Source organism: Vidua macroura, chromosome 1 (genome assembly GCF_024509145.1).
Source record: "Vidua macroura isolate BioBank_ID:100142 chromosome 1, ASM2450914v1, whole genome shotgun sequence".
Lineage (NCBI taxonomy): Eukaryota > Metazoa > Chordata > Aves > Passeriformes > Viduidae > Vidua > Vidua macroura.
In genome coordinates this window covers 105,126,664-105,143,888 of record NC_071571.1, presented here as the reverse complement: position 1 = coordinate 105,143,888, position 17,225 = coordinate 105,126,664, and the positions used below count along the sequence as shown (strand labels likewise).

Below are 17,225 nucleotides of genomic sequence, written 5' to 3'. Positions count from 1 at the left end.
ACATGGAGATGCTCCTGTCTCTTTAATGCAAAATTAAAATAAACTCCCTGTTCAAGAAAAAGAAACAAACACACCTCAAGGAACATGGAAACAATTCCTTTGCTAGCTACAAGTTTGATAAAAATGAAAGAGACTGCAACATGAAACAATTACACCAACTGTACTGAAAACATACTGTAAAACACTAGTAAAGGATTAATCAGACTTATTCCTTTTGTACTAATTAGCAAAGCCATTGTTCCCTAATTGGAAGTCACTCAGCAAGAAAGAAAATTAATGAGCTCCCCTGCATGTGTCTAAAAATATTCACCATAATTAAAAATGTGGTATTGCACCACCTCTCCCTTCCCCCTGCCTGTGATCTGGATCAGATCACTTTAGCAGAATGAGGACACCACCTCATTAAAAAAAAAATAAAAAAGGAAAAAAAAATTAAGGAAGAGTGCTTTTGTTTATATGACACCTTTTTTTTTTTTTTTTTTTTTTTTTCCCTCTGGATATTTTGGCATATATTATAGTAATATAGAAACACCTCAAAGTAAATAGGCACTCATTCCCAGACTGGGATGGTTTTCATACCTAGGGATTTCTGATGTGCTGTATGGTGAAGTGTAGTGTAAGGACATCAGCTCAAATGACAGAGCAGCCTGGGCACTGTTTCAGGCTAAAATTATCCATACAACCATTGTAATTTCCCTCAGTGCAGACACTTCCCAAGGATCACTTTTAGGAGGACCAGGGGATTTCCTATCTTGAAATATGTCTTATACTAAGTAACAGTGGAGTGGTTTGATTTTCCTTTCAAGTCATCCTAGCAGAGTTGGTGCTGCAACTCTGTCAAGATTTGGTTAGTAATACAGGCTGACTCCAGCTTGGTGGTTTGTCCTCCAGGAACTGACTTGATCAATTCTCAGGGAGGTGATGTGAAAGTTTGAGTTCAGGATGTATCTCTTTCTCCTTGCTCTTGTCACTGCTACTGAACTTGCTAACAGATTATATCACTTAATTAAGCTTGATAATTTATTGTGATTTGGTTTTCAAAACAATTTTGTCTCCAGATTCCCATAAATATACAAGTAGAAAGTACTTACACTCTTTGTATTAACATATAAAAATATAAATGTGGGTGTAAACAAATAACATACCCCTATTTTGAGATTTTTTTTCAATGTCTCTGATAAACTTTAAAGACAGGAATTGTTTGGTTTATTTGAAGTCATCTATGCAGTAAATTATAGGAACAGATGCAACTATGATGGAATTTATATAGAAAAATTCTTTACTATGGGATAAAAAGGAGAAAAGTCTAATGATTATATGCCCACATACTCTCTTCATCATCAGGGGTGAAACTTGGTGTGCATTAAAAAGGGATTTTGGTGTTTATAATCCTAATCACAGCTGACTTGAAAAACATCACAGGCCTAGTAAAATACCTTGAAAATAAAGATTTGCTAAGAAAAATCACTCATTTCTGTTCTTCCTTCTGTCCTTTTTACGTAAATTCTACAAATGCATCTACAAAGTATCAAGATCATTACAATTTTCAATTCACTAGTGATCACAGAGTACAACTTGTCTCAGAATAAATTTTATGTGATCAAATATGAGTTCAAAAGAAAAATTCTGCAACTGTATTTAACCCAAAATCCACGTCTACAAATAAATTACCGTTAAGTTTTGTAATATTTTACAAAAAAAAAAAAAAAACCAAAAAACCTCCAAACAAATAAACAAACAAATAAACAAAACCCTCAAATAAAAGATTCAAATGGATGGAGTCCCCACAATAGCAGCAATAATGAGTTAAGAAGCACAATTTGAAATCTGCATTTTAAGTAGTGAGTATACCTGCAGTGGAGAAGGGGAAAGGGAGAAAATGAAGTAGAAAACCTGTGGTGACAGGATCCATCTCTCAGCCCTCTTGTCCTCAACAGAGTGTTCTAGTCCCTTCCATATTCCTTTTTAGGCTGGGAAACTGCTGCCATGTTATTCCTTGTGCTGACCCACCAGCTACTTTGCCCATACTCCTTCAAATGAACAAAAGGGATGGCTGCAGATCCTTCTTTGCCTTATCCAGCTACAGATCTTGATAAAGCTTTCTGGAACTTCATATCATTCAGATTTCAGTCTCTCTAGCAAACTTGGTTATAGTTGGCCAGGTGGTTTAAGAGTTCCTGGCAGCTGGAGATGACAGGTTGGCATATGGACAGCAATGTAATTGCATACTTTTTATCCCAATAAAAACCATGCTAAGCATAATCAAGGTAGATATAAATAGCGAGGGATTATGTCCTGAATCAAACTCAGCTCTAACAGAATTGTCAGTTATCTGCCACCTGCACCTTCTTTGGAAGTTTACTAACCAGTCCATTTTCAATCTGCCTACAAGTGAAAGATAAACTTTTGCCACTTATTAGGAATGGCAAGAAAATAACACTTTTTTTTCCCCAGCTGAATCAGTTCATCTAGACTGTGAAAGCTTAAACACCAAGAGCATACTGCCAGCAAAGACAGAGAAAAAAAATCTGCTTACTTCCTGATAGGATAATGAGAATGCAGCAGCGGAGGTGTGTATTTCAAAATCACAGCAAGCTGTGCTTTATCCAGAATGGTACCACAGCATTTGACACATGTGCTGTAAGCACATGGAAACCATGGCAATGGAGGAAAATGGTAGGAGGGAGATTGTACAGTATGGCAGGGAAAAATCCTCAGCAAAACCAGGAAAATAAATTTGTATTATGTAAAGGAGACATGACACAGTTGTGCTGTTCAAAGGTTATTCCTTATATAAAAAGAAACACTGATAATAATGAAAATACTTTCTTAGAAGAGTAGGCGCATGAGCAATGGTAGGTAGGTAGGTGGGAGGAACAGTGTGGGTTGTGAGACCAATATTAGACTTAAAGGAGTCAGAGAGGAAAAGTCCCAAAAGATGAAAAAATCACTTCAAAAAAAAACCAGTGAAAGCAAAAGGGAACATGTTTTTAAGTTGTTTGCTCTGCCAGAGATGAAAGTGCAGCCAACTAGAGACTGTATACAGCAAACTGAGAAAGGGAGTAGCAGAAAGAAATGCATCAGGAAGATCCCTGACAATTACTGCTGTAGAAACACTGATTTCACAGCAGGCTTTGTTCTTCACGGACAGAAAAAGCCCATAATTAAAGGAGTGAAATACCACTCAGCTTTAGGGTGTTAATAATACCCTTCAAGGTCAACTAGAAGGTCCACTAGTGACAGTAAAAGGCTGCCTGCTGCCTAGAGCAGGCTTTGGCTCATTTCCACAAAGCTCTTATTCAGGTGCAAATTGAACCCAAGTCAACAGCAAGCCAAGGAAATAACTTGTTATCAGACATCACACAATTGCATGATGACCTGTATTCAGTGAGTTAGGGGCCCTAGTTTAGTCTCTGTCTAACACACCTGCAAAACTCTGACACAACTCTCGGAGTAATCAGGGTAGCCATGGGATGAAAAACTAATGTCATTGTGAAGGTCAAGTCACACTACTAAGAAAGTATGAAGAAGTCTGCAAACAAAGACCTAGCTTAACAGAAGGCTTCAATTCCCAGAGCAAGCACTCAGCCGTTTCTCTTAAAACCCCCAGAAATTACCATGTTCAGCAGAAAGTAATGAAAGCACTGCATAATTATGTATTATACAAATTGTCTCTGAAAGTGAAAGGTTTCTCAGGAAGATATAGTTCTTTAAAATATCAGCATAGATTAAAAGAAATAATTCTATTTCATCCCAGTCATCCCAGTTTCATCCCATTTCATTCTAGTTCATCCCAATGCTGAAAAGCCATTGAAAAAGGAAAATTATTTAATGCTTTCTCCTCTTTTTTGTTTTGCTACCATCTACCATTTTCCCTTCCTTCTTCTACCCTATGATTTACATCCTACTTCTGCACAGCTCCTAAACTTACGTGAATTTTACAGAGTGCAGCTTAAAATTCAGCACATTCCTAAAAGCTTTCCCAAATAGGAAGGGATTAAAAAACATGGGAAATTAAGTATTTATACAAACACTTTGCTGAATTAAAATTACTTGAAAGCTAAAAGCTTCTGCTGCCTGGCACCTCTAGTCTGACATCCTCCATGGGTGAACAGTGACATGCAGGACCTTTGATTTTTCATAAATCTATTTTTTTTTTTTGCAAATCTTGTCTCTACGGAGAACAGAAATGTCCAAGAGCAAATACACTCATTGTGATGCATTGTGCTTCACGCATGCTATGGAACTCTGGAAAGCATGCTTCTAAAATCTCAAAAAGAATAGGCTCTGTGCCTGAAAGCGTGTCCATGCATGAAGCATGGCTGGATGGAGTTTGTGGTGGTAAATAACATCCGTGTTCACCTTGCAGAGGTTGCAATAACTGATTTCACAGGAGGAATTTTGGCTCAGGAAAGGATATGTTAAAGTCTTCTGGATGATAAAAGGAATCACTGGATCCCTTGAGCAAAAGCCAGCTAGATTATAAAAGTCCCTGCAGAAAATGAGATTGCTTTCTCCTTTGGTCACTAATAGACAGACAGAGAAGAAGCAATCCCAGGCTTCCCTTGAGATGAATTCAGGCAGGCTGCTATGGGGAGCTGCAGTAAGCTTGTTTTTTTCTGCTGGCCTATTCATCACTGATGTCAAGAGCATGACATTCTTAACAAGGATCAAACAGTTTTCTCTAAAATCTGTTTCTCAGATAAGGTCTGTGGAAAAAATGGGGTAGAGGAGGACAAGGAAGGAGAAGAAATTAATCAGGGAAATGCAGAAGGAGTCTTTTGTCACTGATCATGGATACTAGAAGAGATAGAGATCCTTTCTATTTTTTCCTCCCATTTTAAAGCTACAGCCTTAGGCAAGTTATACTAAAATTGGGTTATTTTTGGCCCAGTGAACTATGATTCACTATTATAGCTAAGAATTTAAAAAAAGACAGAAACAATTTTTGATTTTACATCCACACTATTTTCTTTTATGGATATAGCTTATTTTCTTGCTTTAAGGGACCTTTCAATTTTAGAATCAATTAAAATAAAATGTTAATACAAAATTGTCCATTTGTGCTCTTTTCCTGACGGTTTGGGTGGCTTTTTTAAAAGGCCCAAATAAAGGAAACACAAATAGTGGCATTTAAAAAACCACAAACTCATGATTCCTTTTGGCTAAAGCTTTCATAAACAATTGAAAAAAATCCAATTTTGGTTCTCCGCAAAATACAGTACAATTCTGAGTGGTAAACATGGGTTTGTCTACTTTCAGGTGGCCTTTCTTCTTTTTAATTAAATGTCAGGTTCTCTCTGGGGTTGCAAAGACTATCTTAGGGTGAATTTCAAATGTTGAGTATATGTAAATACACAGTTACACAAAGCTTTTGCAGGCCAAAGCTGTATTTTAGCAAAACATTCAAAGAGCACACCTACTGTACATACCTGGATGCTCATTCAACACTAACAGGTTAAAATACTTCGCAAATTCATAATGCAGGTTCTTTTTCAGAATAACATTGAAATACACTCCCAGATTTTCTCTTGTTAAGAAAAAAAAACATGCAAGAATAAGCATGATGGAACACGTTCAAATACGATCCTGAACTGGCAGCTAGAAGTAAGAGAAGTAACAAACATAGGAGACATAGAAAATGTAAAGAGAAGAAGCAAACACAGAAAATGTATGTCTTAATGGAGAGCTATAGGTGATACAGCAGAACCTGGACTTACTTGAGGGTGGTGAGCTCGGTAAGGGATGGCTGGGTGGCCTTGAGATAACTCTCTCTTCGTGCAGCAATCTTTGGAGATGGCTTCGGACTTGTGTCTGAGTCTCCACTGTCATCGTCCCCCATGGCTTTGATGTAACTGCCGCTACGCATCCGGCGACAGGGAATCTCATCATCTTTTCCTCGTGGAGTGTAGCCAGTCCATTCATCTTGAGGAACCTGAAATGATGAACATAATTCTCTTGTTAGCACACTCCTGTTATTGCTAAGCCACAATAGAGCCATAACAAAAACTCTGATGGCCAAAGGCCTTTTCTTAATCTTGTTTGACCATGGGTTGCTGTTGCAATGGAGGCCCACTTCTCACCTTGCATAGGCATGGGGAGAACTCCAGCACCTCTGGAATTATTTGCTATTTTCTATTCCTTATCTAGGAAGCTTCTAGCAAACATGCTGACATAGAAGGCTTGGTTAGGCTTAATACCGGACTGGAAAAATCTTGGGTGTTTTCAGCAATTTTCATTCAAAGCCTTTATAAACCAGATCAGAGTATTTTTTGTTCAGCTCAACATATTGAACATCTTTGGGGAGGCACAAAAGCTGAAATACAAATCCCTATATGACAATCTTTTCTGACAGAGTGTACACAGGAATACTCATCAGGATGATTTTGGCTCAAGATACATTTCAAATTAGTGGAGCTATGCACTAATTATCACAAAAATAGGTTTGCAAGTGTGAAATTTTACTACTATTGCTTCTACAGCTTAATTGGTGCAACTGCAAACTCATAGCTTGCAATGAGCCTCCTGTTGAATTCTGTTAGTCTGAGTCCTACGGCCCTTTATTCGCTTCTTTTTCTTCTTCTTAATGATGTGCATTATTTCTCTTGATCTGAAGTCAGTGCTGTCCCTTCTTTGTATTGGAAGTCTGGAACAGTGGGAATGTGCATTCATGAGATTTTTGAGACATAACAAAGGACAGTCCAAGAGCAGAGTGCTCTTGCCCAGCCATTGTCTCCCTTCCTCTGCTCCTGGAGCTTCTGACCACATAAACCAGCATCCTCCTCTGTCCTGTAAATGCAGCAACAACATGCAGTGGAGCAGGGTCTTTGAAACTATTTTGCAGAAACACCATTTTTATCTAAAGGTGAATCTGCAAAAGGGTTTTATAGTTGAATAAATATTGTGTTAGACTTAAATACAAGCAGTTGTGAATTTTTAGTTTGCTACTTCTCTGATTCTTCTCAATTAAACAGCTGTATAAAACAGCCATAGCTATAATGCTCAGAAAACCTTACAAGCCACATTAAATATGGAGGCATGAATCTAGATTACTAAATTTGTCTTGCATCTTACAAATACTCTCACCTACCAAATAATCTTTTCTATGAGAAGTTTGTTTTTCATCAACATTTACCTTCACCTGAGGATCTTGTGAATCCCATTGCAGATTTCAGCTAGAACATATACATGCCAATTTGTTTAGACAACCAAAACTAAAACATCGGAATGCTTGCTAACGGCTTAGCTGTTGATTCCCACTACAAACATAAGTCTATGTCCAGAGGCTGTAAGGCCTTTCAGATGTTACTGTTAATGCAAATAAATTTTTATGACCTTTTTATGGACTTCTATCAATCTATAATGCTATAAACTGCAACCCTAAATCCACTGTGCTATACATAGGAACAAAGATATTTAATGGTCCTAAGCCCATACAGGCTTATTACTAGTTATAATTAATTAATTATTTTATTAATTAAACTATTCACAGCCTATGTCTTTGCTTTGTTTCCTGATGATTTCAAAACCCAAGACCATGCCAAACTTCTTCCTCCATTGATTTTTCTTCTCCTGCTTCTGACATAATGATTTAGGGCCTTCCTTAAGCTGCCAGGCTCAAATAGTCCTTTCCTCTGGTGTTCTGCTCTCCCCATTGTCCCTTGGTCAATTCCAGCCTCAAAGCTCACTTGGACCTTCAGTATTTTCCTCAAAGGACTGAAGATTTAATCCTTGAGATCTACTTTAGATTGCACCATTACCAATATTTTTTCTTAAGACCCAGTCTTCCTTCTCAGGACTTAGTCATTCTTAAATCCTCCATATTTTATTTAACTAATTCTTTCCTTGTGCCTTTTAAAAGTAAATTACTATGTTGTTTTCAATTATCCTTCAGTTAATGGCTCTACAATTCTTATCTTCCATAGCATGCAAAGTTTGCTGTTGTGGGTTTGGGATTTTTTTGCTCTGTGTGTGTGGTTTTTTGTTTTGTTTATTTTAAAATTTATTTTCCTGGGCTACAAGAATCTAAGTTCCTTTAGGCAGGAATATAGTTCTAAGTCCAGTTTTCTTACTGAATGATGACATGCAGAATCGTACATTGATAGGATATTACTGAATAAATACTCATAACAACACTTGAAATATTCTCCTAGGAAAGGGTAAAGCTTTGACTAAGAGTACCAAGTACTAATGGAATCTACTGGAAGAAGAGGATTGAATGAACAGCTCCAGTATTTTCCCACATTAAAAAAAAAAAAAAAAAAAAAGGAAGAACAAACAGTATTTCCATTCTGTGGCTTCTAAGTTTATGCCTAGACACCAGATCTGGAAAGCTGATGCTTTCAAAATGAAGGTAACACTCAGTAGCAGTTTTGATTTTTGATATAGAAGAGTACAGAGTATTTACATTCGTCCCTTAGCCACTTATGACAGAGTATAACATTTTTTTCAGGTCTTACTCTTGCATTAGTTCTAGGCCTACAACGTCATCAAATAGTGAGCACCCATACCACCTCTCCCACACATTTGGAACCAACAGCTTCTGCTTATTGGTGTAAAACCCTGACTTTTCAAATCACTCATACAAAAAAGAATTTAAGACAGGTTTACTAAAATCAAGCTCTGCTGACATTTTGATGCCATGCTCAGACTTCAGTCAGCAGTTTAAAACCTGTAATGGTGTATTTCCAGTTTTTAGGCAACTACTAGATATCGAAGTCAGAATATGTAGAGAATCTGTGAATTCTCAGAGGATATGCACTTTGATCTGTTTAATATTTTATTCATTATGCTTTAATTCAGATCTTTGCTGTTTCTCATTAAGATAAATCTGTGAATTATTCTTTAATGCACTAAATAAACTATGTTAGTATATTGTTAATGTTGGTGTCTTTAATGGAGAAAAAGTCAGAGGAGATAAAGTTACAATGTTCATACAGCACCCATAATTCAGGCAAGCTGAACACTTGTCGTTTTATTAATTGGTAGATACACTGTTAAATTTAATGCCATAGTTTATAGGTGCAATACAAGTGAGGAGATATAGTTACTGTGGAAACCCTTACTTTGGAATTATTGAGTTCTGTTATCAATAATGGCTCATATAAGTACAAGATCTTTTATCCTAAAGCTTCTCAAAATTATTTAGATGCAATAGGCCAGGTTTTGAATGGTGGTTGCAATGGATTTACCCCAAAACCTTCTATTTACACATGCAAAAACTGTGTACCATGATGAGGTTTGAGTGGATTACTCTAGTCCCTCAATTTATATGACGTGATTGGAAGTTCCCAGTTTGAGCTCTGCTCCTATCAGTGAGGGGAGCAATCACTGAAAAACAACAGCTATGTTTTTAGTAGCTTTTCCACTTTTTAAAAAACTAGCTGCAGAGAAAGAAAGCTAAGCTGTTCACACAGGGAACAGGACAAAGCAGCCTCAGTGAGTGACACAAACCCACTGGCTGGTTTGGGTATTGGAAGTCACCTGCATGTGCAAAACCAAAGGAAATAACACCAATTTCCATTTCTGTATTATGGGTTTAAGGGTAAACCCTGTATGTGCCAAAGAGAAAAGGATGGCTGTGGTTAAAAAGCCATCCAGATTCAGAGAACAGATTAAAATACCAATCTAGATATGCTTCTAATTTCACAGAATTCACTGAGGAATCCAGAGTGTTTCTACAAACTATCTTACCTGCCTAGACAAAGCTGCAATACAAGAATGTAATGGAAATTTGATTAAAAAGCTATTTTAGTTAAAGTTTGACCTTTTTTTTTTTTTTTTTTTTTTTTTTTTTTTTGGCAGGTATTTAAGTCTGGTTTGTTTTTTTCTAAATATTGTTTTACTCTTTAATTTTTGGTTGGTTACAGTAAAATTTCAGTATATAATTGATTTTGTAGATGAAAATTTGGGTTCAGCTCCCCTTTATCTTATTTTTTCTTACTTTTTATATCACATTCATAAGAGCAAGAAACCCTGATTTCGGAATTTGGTGTAGGCATCATATAACTGATAAAGAGCATTTGCAGGGTAGAGAAACATTTTAGAAGTTTTTTCTCGGCTATTAACAATTGTAATACTTTTAATGAAAGAGTGTCTGTCTGTGTCTTTCTTGAGTAGGACAAACAACCCTTAAAGCTCAGCATTTCCTTTCATTTCAGGCAGATAAAATAATGTTAACATTTTAATACTGCTGCGCCTATAGTCAAAGACCTCAAGCAATACCTACTAAAAGAAGTGACCTGATTTTCAGAGTGCTTTTTTGGTCCCTAAAAAGTATTGGCTGCAACAGACGTGGCTGTTAACAGCTCATGCAGACAGTGCAGTTCACTGTCGCAACAAAGTGTTGCATATTATGAGAAAAAAGTAAAACATAAAGCCCTCTCCAAAACGCAAACTGCAAAAATAAAATCAATCAGATTATTTCATACATTCTGTTTCTACACATATGGTACTACACATCCTGTAGTTTGATTTCTTTTGTTGGTCTGGAAAAAATGCTGAGAGAAATGTCTCTGTGAACCTCCAGCTCTCTTATTTTTTTCAAGTCAAGGGGTCTGCACAAATGTTCCCACAGGCTCTTACTTTATTTGAATGGCCAATATTATGCCTTGCAAGGTCACACAAGTGCAAATGCACTGTATCTTCTGCCTTCAAGGATTAATGGGATTAAGATTGACATATTTGAGATAAAGATGTTTCATGCTTTTAAGAAAATCATATTATCCAATTACCTTGGCAATACCATTTTTCCAGTATCAGAATATCAAGAGATAACATAACTTGCATGATTGTTTTAACTCTCATGAAAAAGGGGGAAGAGCTAAATTCAGATCTAACAATGAACATTGTTTTTATTAAAATAGAATGATTATTATTCACACTATCAAAGTAATAATGATCCTGGAAACATTTAATTCTCTAAATTATCTTTAAGCTCACGTACAAATCTTTACAAGCCTAGAAATCAAGAGTGTAGTTCACTTATACAAAAGGCATAGTGAAACAGAACAACATTACTACTTGAATAGAGATAGAAAATATTCAGCAAAGGCCTCTGAGCCATCCAGCTTACTGAAACTTAAAACTTTGGCAAACCCCTGGCAATAAATTGCTACATGTATGAACACTAAGCCTGACAACAATTTCATTCTTTGGATTAAATGGCTGATATAACATTATTTTGTAAACAGAGCAAACTATAAAGATGAAGTACTGCTACTAGCCAACATCTTACCTAGATTTAGCATAATTTAGTGTATAGATTACCTGTCCCAGTCTTTAACTAAATTTATGCTGCTGTGCAAGTGTTCCCACTTTGTCATTAGCCAGGTTGTACTGACTTGTCACCTCCTTTAATGCATTTTTTGATATAAAGGAACTGGATTTTTTAATAGATAGCCTAGGACCCCTAATAAAGAAACAAAGCAAACAGGTATACTGACCCCACAGTTTTCAAACATTGCCTTCATAAGCTCACATGTAGTAGTATGTGAAATAAGCCCAGATTGTAATGACAAGGGTAAAGAAAACATTTTTTTTTAAATTCAATTTCTAAACAATTAAATTAGAATATCTAATTTCCTTTATTTTTTAAATTTTAAAAAAATGTTTCCCCCCAAATAGTTATTAACTTACCTTGCTGGATGAAATAGCAAACAGACTGTCTCTATAGCAAATTAAGTTCATTATTGATCTCTAGTTTGCTTTGGTTTATTGCAGCTAAAATCATTAAAGCTTCTCCCTGTGCTTTGCCAAAGCAATGTGGATGACTATATAAGTAAACAAAAGGACTGGAAGGAGTGGCTAACTATCACTCACAGCAGTAGACTTGTAACTTTAGCTTTCTATTAGTATGCAAATACTTAATGAAATGAAATCACACAACTGAAGAACAATGCCTAATGACTGCTCACTGCAGATTTTTCAAACCCATACAATTTGGTCTTCTTAGCCATTATTATGCCTCTTCTGCATGCTGTAAAGGAAGTTTCAATTGCCATCTTCCACTTACTGAGGCTATTCCCAGCAGTCATGAATATTGAATTAATCAGACCAATAAGGATGAGTAGCATTTCTTTCTATCAGTGTGCATATGTTAAGAATCATTGAAGTATGCAAAAAAAAGGAAGCCTTAGAAAGCAGAAAGAAAAATATATGTTTAATAAGCCTTAAGTGTTTTCAAAAAGGCAGTTAGGAGGGTTGCCTTTATTTAGGATAAATTTAATATGCTCAGTATCTGCAGCAACGTTTACTTTAGCTTATACTATTTGAGCAATCATGTTCTATTATAAATTAATTTAATTTAGCTGACATCTCCATATTTTTTTACAAGAGAGGAATCAACACCAGAACAAAGACCTGTCCAAGATAGAGCATTACTTCCTCTATCCTGTGCCCACCCCTTGCATCAAACCTGAACAATCAAGGTGAAGAACTGCAATCTTCCTTCACATAACAGTAATTTGGAAAGTCTTCTAAACCAGTATGAATCCTGAGAGAGCCAGTCAATAGACAACATTCTTCAAGCACCACTCCAGTTTGCAAAGTTCATTCACCAAAAGGTGTCTTGACCATGGGCTCGTCAATCTGATTCACATCCTATTTTATGAAGAGGAATGTGTGTCTTCTAAATGAAACGACCACATCTTGGTTCCAGATAAATTTTTCTCCTTCTGCTTTATGTGTAAAAGTCCAACCAACCACGAAAAGGGGCACACTGATACAATGATTCCATCCACTGCCTCGCAAGTTTGCCACCCATAAACACCTTCTGCAGAAAGGAAGCCAAACAGCAACTACCACATCCATTAGCTGAGGTGAACATGACTGAAGGTCACAGAGCAGGGCTCTTGGCCAGGACCTCAAACTAGAACTGCTTCAGTGATACTCATGGATGATATTCTCCAGTGGCAGAGGGCAGACATTCGTTCTCATCTTTCGCAGTATCCTCGAAGCATTCAGTGCCATTGGTTATAATGACATGGTTTCTTGGCCAATTAAGGATGACAGGATGACTGCTAACACAAATACCAATCCTTGAAAGGACACTTTCAATGACCAGCAGTAGAGAAATTTCTTCTTTCTCATTTCTTCTATATATCTTCTTTTGTGGTGAGTCACTTCAACAGCAACAGCATACAGTGACTGGTTAGCATCCAAAGCAATACTGTTAGATGAGATGCCATTTTACCTTTCTTTCTCTGCACACAGGCACAAGTCTGCTATCAAGCAGACAGCAGGAAACTGGCTAGTGGGTGGAGAACATGTAGCTGAATCTGTATCCTTGGAAGAAAACAGATGTGGTGGGGAGAGCATTTTGAGAAGCAGCCCTTATGCTGTTTCTTTTGGCTGACTGTAACTCAGTAATCTCTGGTGCTTTGCTAATGTGCTCTCACAGGCAGCAGCTCTAAGTGATGACCTTAAACTGCCATCTCCTGCTGGCTCTTGGCTTCTGTCACATTTTAGTGGCCAGGGGACAGACTTCACTGACACTTTTACAATGATTTCTTTTAGATTACAGCAATGCTATACACCTGTGAAATAAGCTTTCATTTGGCTGTAAGGAAACTGTCCTAGTTTCAGAACATCGTGGTGTGTCTTCTCAGCAACTCCAAATGGTCACCAAATGGTCACCTGTGTTCTACAGTAGAGTCCCATAGGATATGAAATCAAGGTCATAGTCCTGACTCTCATCTGCTGGAAACTGAATTGCTACAGACCAGAAAACCTCAAAGATTTCCTAACAAACTGGTTAGCAGGCTGGGGTTATGTCAGCAAAGCAAAATTAGACAAAAACTTATTTGCATAAAAGACTCCTGGACACAATTCAGAGACTGTATTTGGGAGCCCTGGCCCTTCAGAACTGTCACAATGCCTTATCCAACTAAGCGACTACACATTGCTTAGTTTTTGGTGAGAGAAATACATATCTATCAGAAGACAGTTCATTGCACAATTTTAGGGTAAGAGGATGAAAGGACAAACAATATATAACAGATTGATGTTCTTATTGCTTAATTCACTAGTGACAGAAGTTCACCTGTGCAAGAACGGCGCAAGAGCGTTTGTAAAGCAGAACAAACCAGTGGCCAGATAACCCAGCTCAAACCACTCTTCTGGCACTGTAGTATTTCCTCACTCAAAACCTGTACTGTGAATTCCATTACTGAAACAAGCACAAAACCCCAACCCAATAACGGGATGAAGGGAAATACTCCTTATTACTTTACACTGACCGAGGAAAATGTATCATTGCCCAGTATTTTCTTCCCCACCCATCATGGTTTTCCACAATAAAAGTTAAGGTTTCCAACTCAGAGGCAGATTAAAATGATCCTCTTTGCTGGACTTGACTTGTCTTGAAGATTTTTTTATTTTACTCTTGGGTTTTTTTTTTTTCAGTGAAATTACTGAAAAGAATAAGATTGGAATACTCCAAATATTTAAGGCTACAAAAAGGAATCAGATTCATGACTGAAACAAACCTTATCCATGAAGGAACTGAAATAGATACCAAATGCCAGCTGCTATGTGCAGCCATAATTTTAGTAAACATTTCTGACCTAACAGTATATGTTATGTAGTGTCACCCAAGTAGGTTGCTAAATCCTATAAAAGGTATGCCAGCAACAGGTTCCAGTTGCCAGAATTGTGTTCATTAATGGGTGCACTATAAGAAAGTAAGGATGCTAACAGAATGAACTGACAGTAATTCAAGTTAATCTGGAAAAAATAAGGTCAGTGCCAGTATATTCAATACTTGGAAGTTACAGGATGGCAATAAAACTAAAGGACATAAAATTACAGAACATTGGCAGATAAAGTTGCAGCTGAAACTGCTGTTGAAGTGCTCTCTTTGTACTTAGGAGGCCCCCATTACTCAAGACACCAAAGGTCAGCACAGCATTCAATTAAGCAAATAAGAACACACCAGTTGTTAAGGTGAAATGAGTGGTAAGATCATGATCACCAACACAGCTGACAATTTTGGCGGTTTTTTGTTTGTTTTGTTTTTTAGCTAAATTAAAGGACTGCAAAGATGAGGAATGAGTATATTGAAGCACTCTCCAACATATTTCTCTCAGTATAGCAACCACATCTTGGGTGGGTTTGCAGGTAAGCTAAATAACCAAGATGCCAGTTTAATGGAATTATCTCTTAGTAATATATATTTTGTAAATAAGCTGTTTTGTGCCTAATCTATATTTTCCACAAATTCCCTAGCTATAGCCATTATTCATATTACCCACCTCACAATTTTAAAACCAAAATAAATTAACTTTCTGAAAGTATTTTTTTCAGTGTTATTATGCTTACATACTAGCTCATTTTAAAATTCAAGAGCATTTAAGCATTTCCAAATGTTTTCATGATTATTGCATTACCTGGAAGTTGACCTAGAATACATTAAAACATTTGACACTTTATTACACATTTGTCTAAATTTTTTCACTAGCTTTGCTAAGAATTAGCTCATGAGCTCATAAAAAAACCCTTGAAATTTATACCTCATATACTTTGTAGTTCTGACTGGAAAATTGAAAGAGAAATAACATGTGCTTCATTAATTTTCAATTTATAATGGAATATGAGCCAAAAAAGTCATCAGATACATGAAAAATAGAAGATCTATATTAATGGATGTTAATACAACTTTCATATACATACATATATATATATATATGTAAGGATATTCTGGAAGATTAATTTGAATATGGTAGCTGCATCTGAAATGCAAACACCATAAATGAGGAAAACACAAACTGAAAATGCAGAAAAACTTGCATAGATAAACTTAGTATAACAGATCTAACATAAATTGCTGTGTCATAAAGATAAACTCTTTGAAATGTAAGGTAATATGTTAACAAATCACATTACACTTATTGGTGTTTATTAGCACCCTGACCCTTAGGTCTATTTGGTCATCCATAGACACAGGCAACAAAAAGAGGCTGGCTGGGACTGGAATTCAGCTGTCTTTCCTAAGAAACTGTGCCTTGTCCTGAGACTGGAAAACAAGTCATTTGGATAATGAGTTTCTCAGCACTACACATTGTATATCAATGCACATTACAGGTAACCTTCACAGAGGAAACTGAGTGCAGCACTAACCAGAACCCTTTGTCACCGGAGAATTCTTATTACACCCAGAAACTTGGTTTATATTTTTAATAGTATTTCTTACAGTATCCCACCAAAGGACAAGCAAAGCAAATATGGAGCTTGAATGCACTGTTGCCCCTGCCTTCTGTGCTTTAGTTTTCAGAACTGAAATTTCCATCCTTAGCCTCAAGTGTCTGACACAACTAATATGAGTCTCATCAGTTGCAATGAAAAGAAAACTTATGACTGACCCATGTAAGAAAAGAAAATTAATCTGAAAAGCATCATTCTTTGTATTTTTCTCAGTCTCAACAAATGGACCAAGGACAACAGGAATGGTAATTACAGAGAACATTAAATGGCAAAACTATAATCAGAGACAAACTATTCAGTGTATTTGATACACTATTAGCTCCAAAAGATAATGAATTCATAGAAAACAAGTGTGTCAAAAATATCTCCCCGTGTATTTAGACCCTATTTTTTGCAGCAAAGGACTGCTGCTTACATGTTGTCTTTGGTTAATTTCATTTTTTTTTCTAGAGCAGAAGCTAGCAGAGAAGTAGAGGCTCTCTACTGCTTTAAAAATTTTTCTTTCAAGGGAGGAAAACCATCTTGAAGAAGCATTTTGATAAAACATGAACAATTCCTTCTCACCATCCTTCTCTGTAGTCCAACTGTAAAGCTGGATCAAATAGCACTTTCCTGAAATAAAAATCAGCTCATAAAAAGAACCTTATCTTTCTACTATCCAGCTGCTCATTCTTGAAAAGAGAAATAAAAGATAAAAATGCAATTCCATTCCCAAAATGTGGGTAAGAGGAAAAAATTTGCTTGACAGTCTTTAGACTATTCTAGGACAATATGTGTTTCTGAAGATGCACAGCGCAGACCCAAGCCTCCCCTAGAACTCCAAGGATGCACACTGTGCCTCAGCACCAGTGGTGGAAGTGGAGCCTGGTGGGGTAAAAAAGACAGTACAATGCAGAGGACCCTGCACTTGATCCAAATTCCACATTATGAGAAATAAGCCCATCTGTAATACTAATTACTGCCAACACCTTCCACAGAACAGTTAAGTTGAAAATATCACAGCAAGTGAAATAATTGTTTGTTAT

General features: G+C 36.6%; 1 protein-coding gene across 4 annotated transcripts in view; it reads right to left on the bottom strand.

Annotated features, from left to right (window-relative positions):
• The window catches only part of DLGAP1 (DLG associated protein 1), a 395,614-nt gene that overhangs the window by 114,433 nt on the left and 263,956 nt on the right, over positions 1–17,225 (bottom strand). For all 4 annotated transcript variants that reach the window (XM_053984133.1, XM_053984159.1, XM_053984150.1 and 1 more), the window contains one exon: positions 5,721–5,935. In XM_053984133.1, coding sequence (XP_053840108.1) covers positions 5,721–5,935 — 215 coding nt within the window. The remainder of the gene's footprint in view (positions 1–5,720; positions 5,936–17,225) is intronic.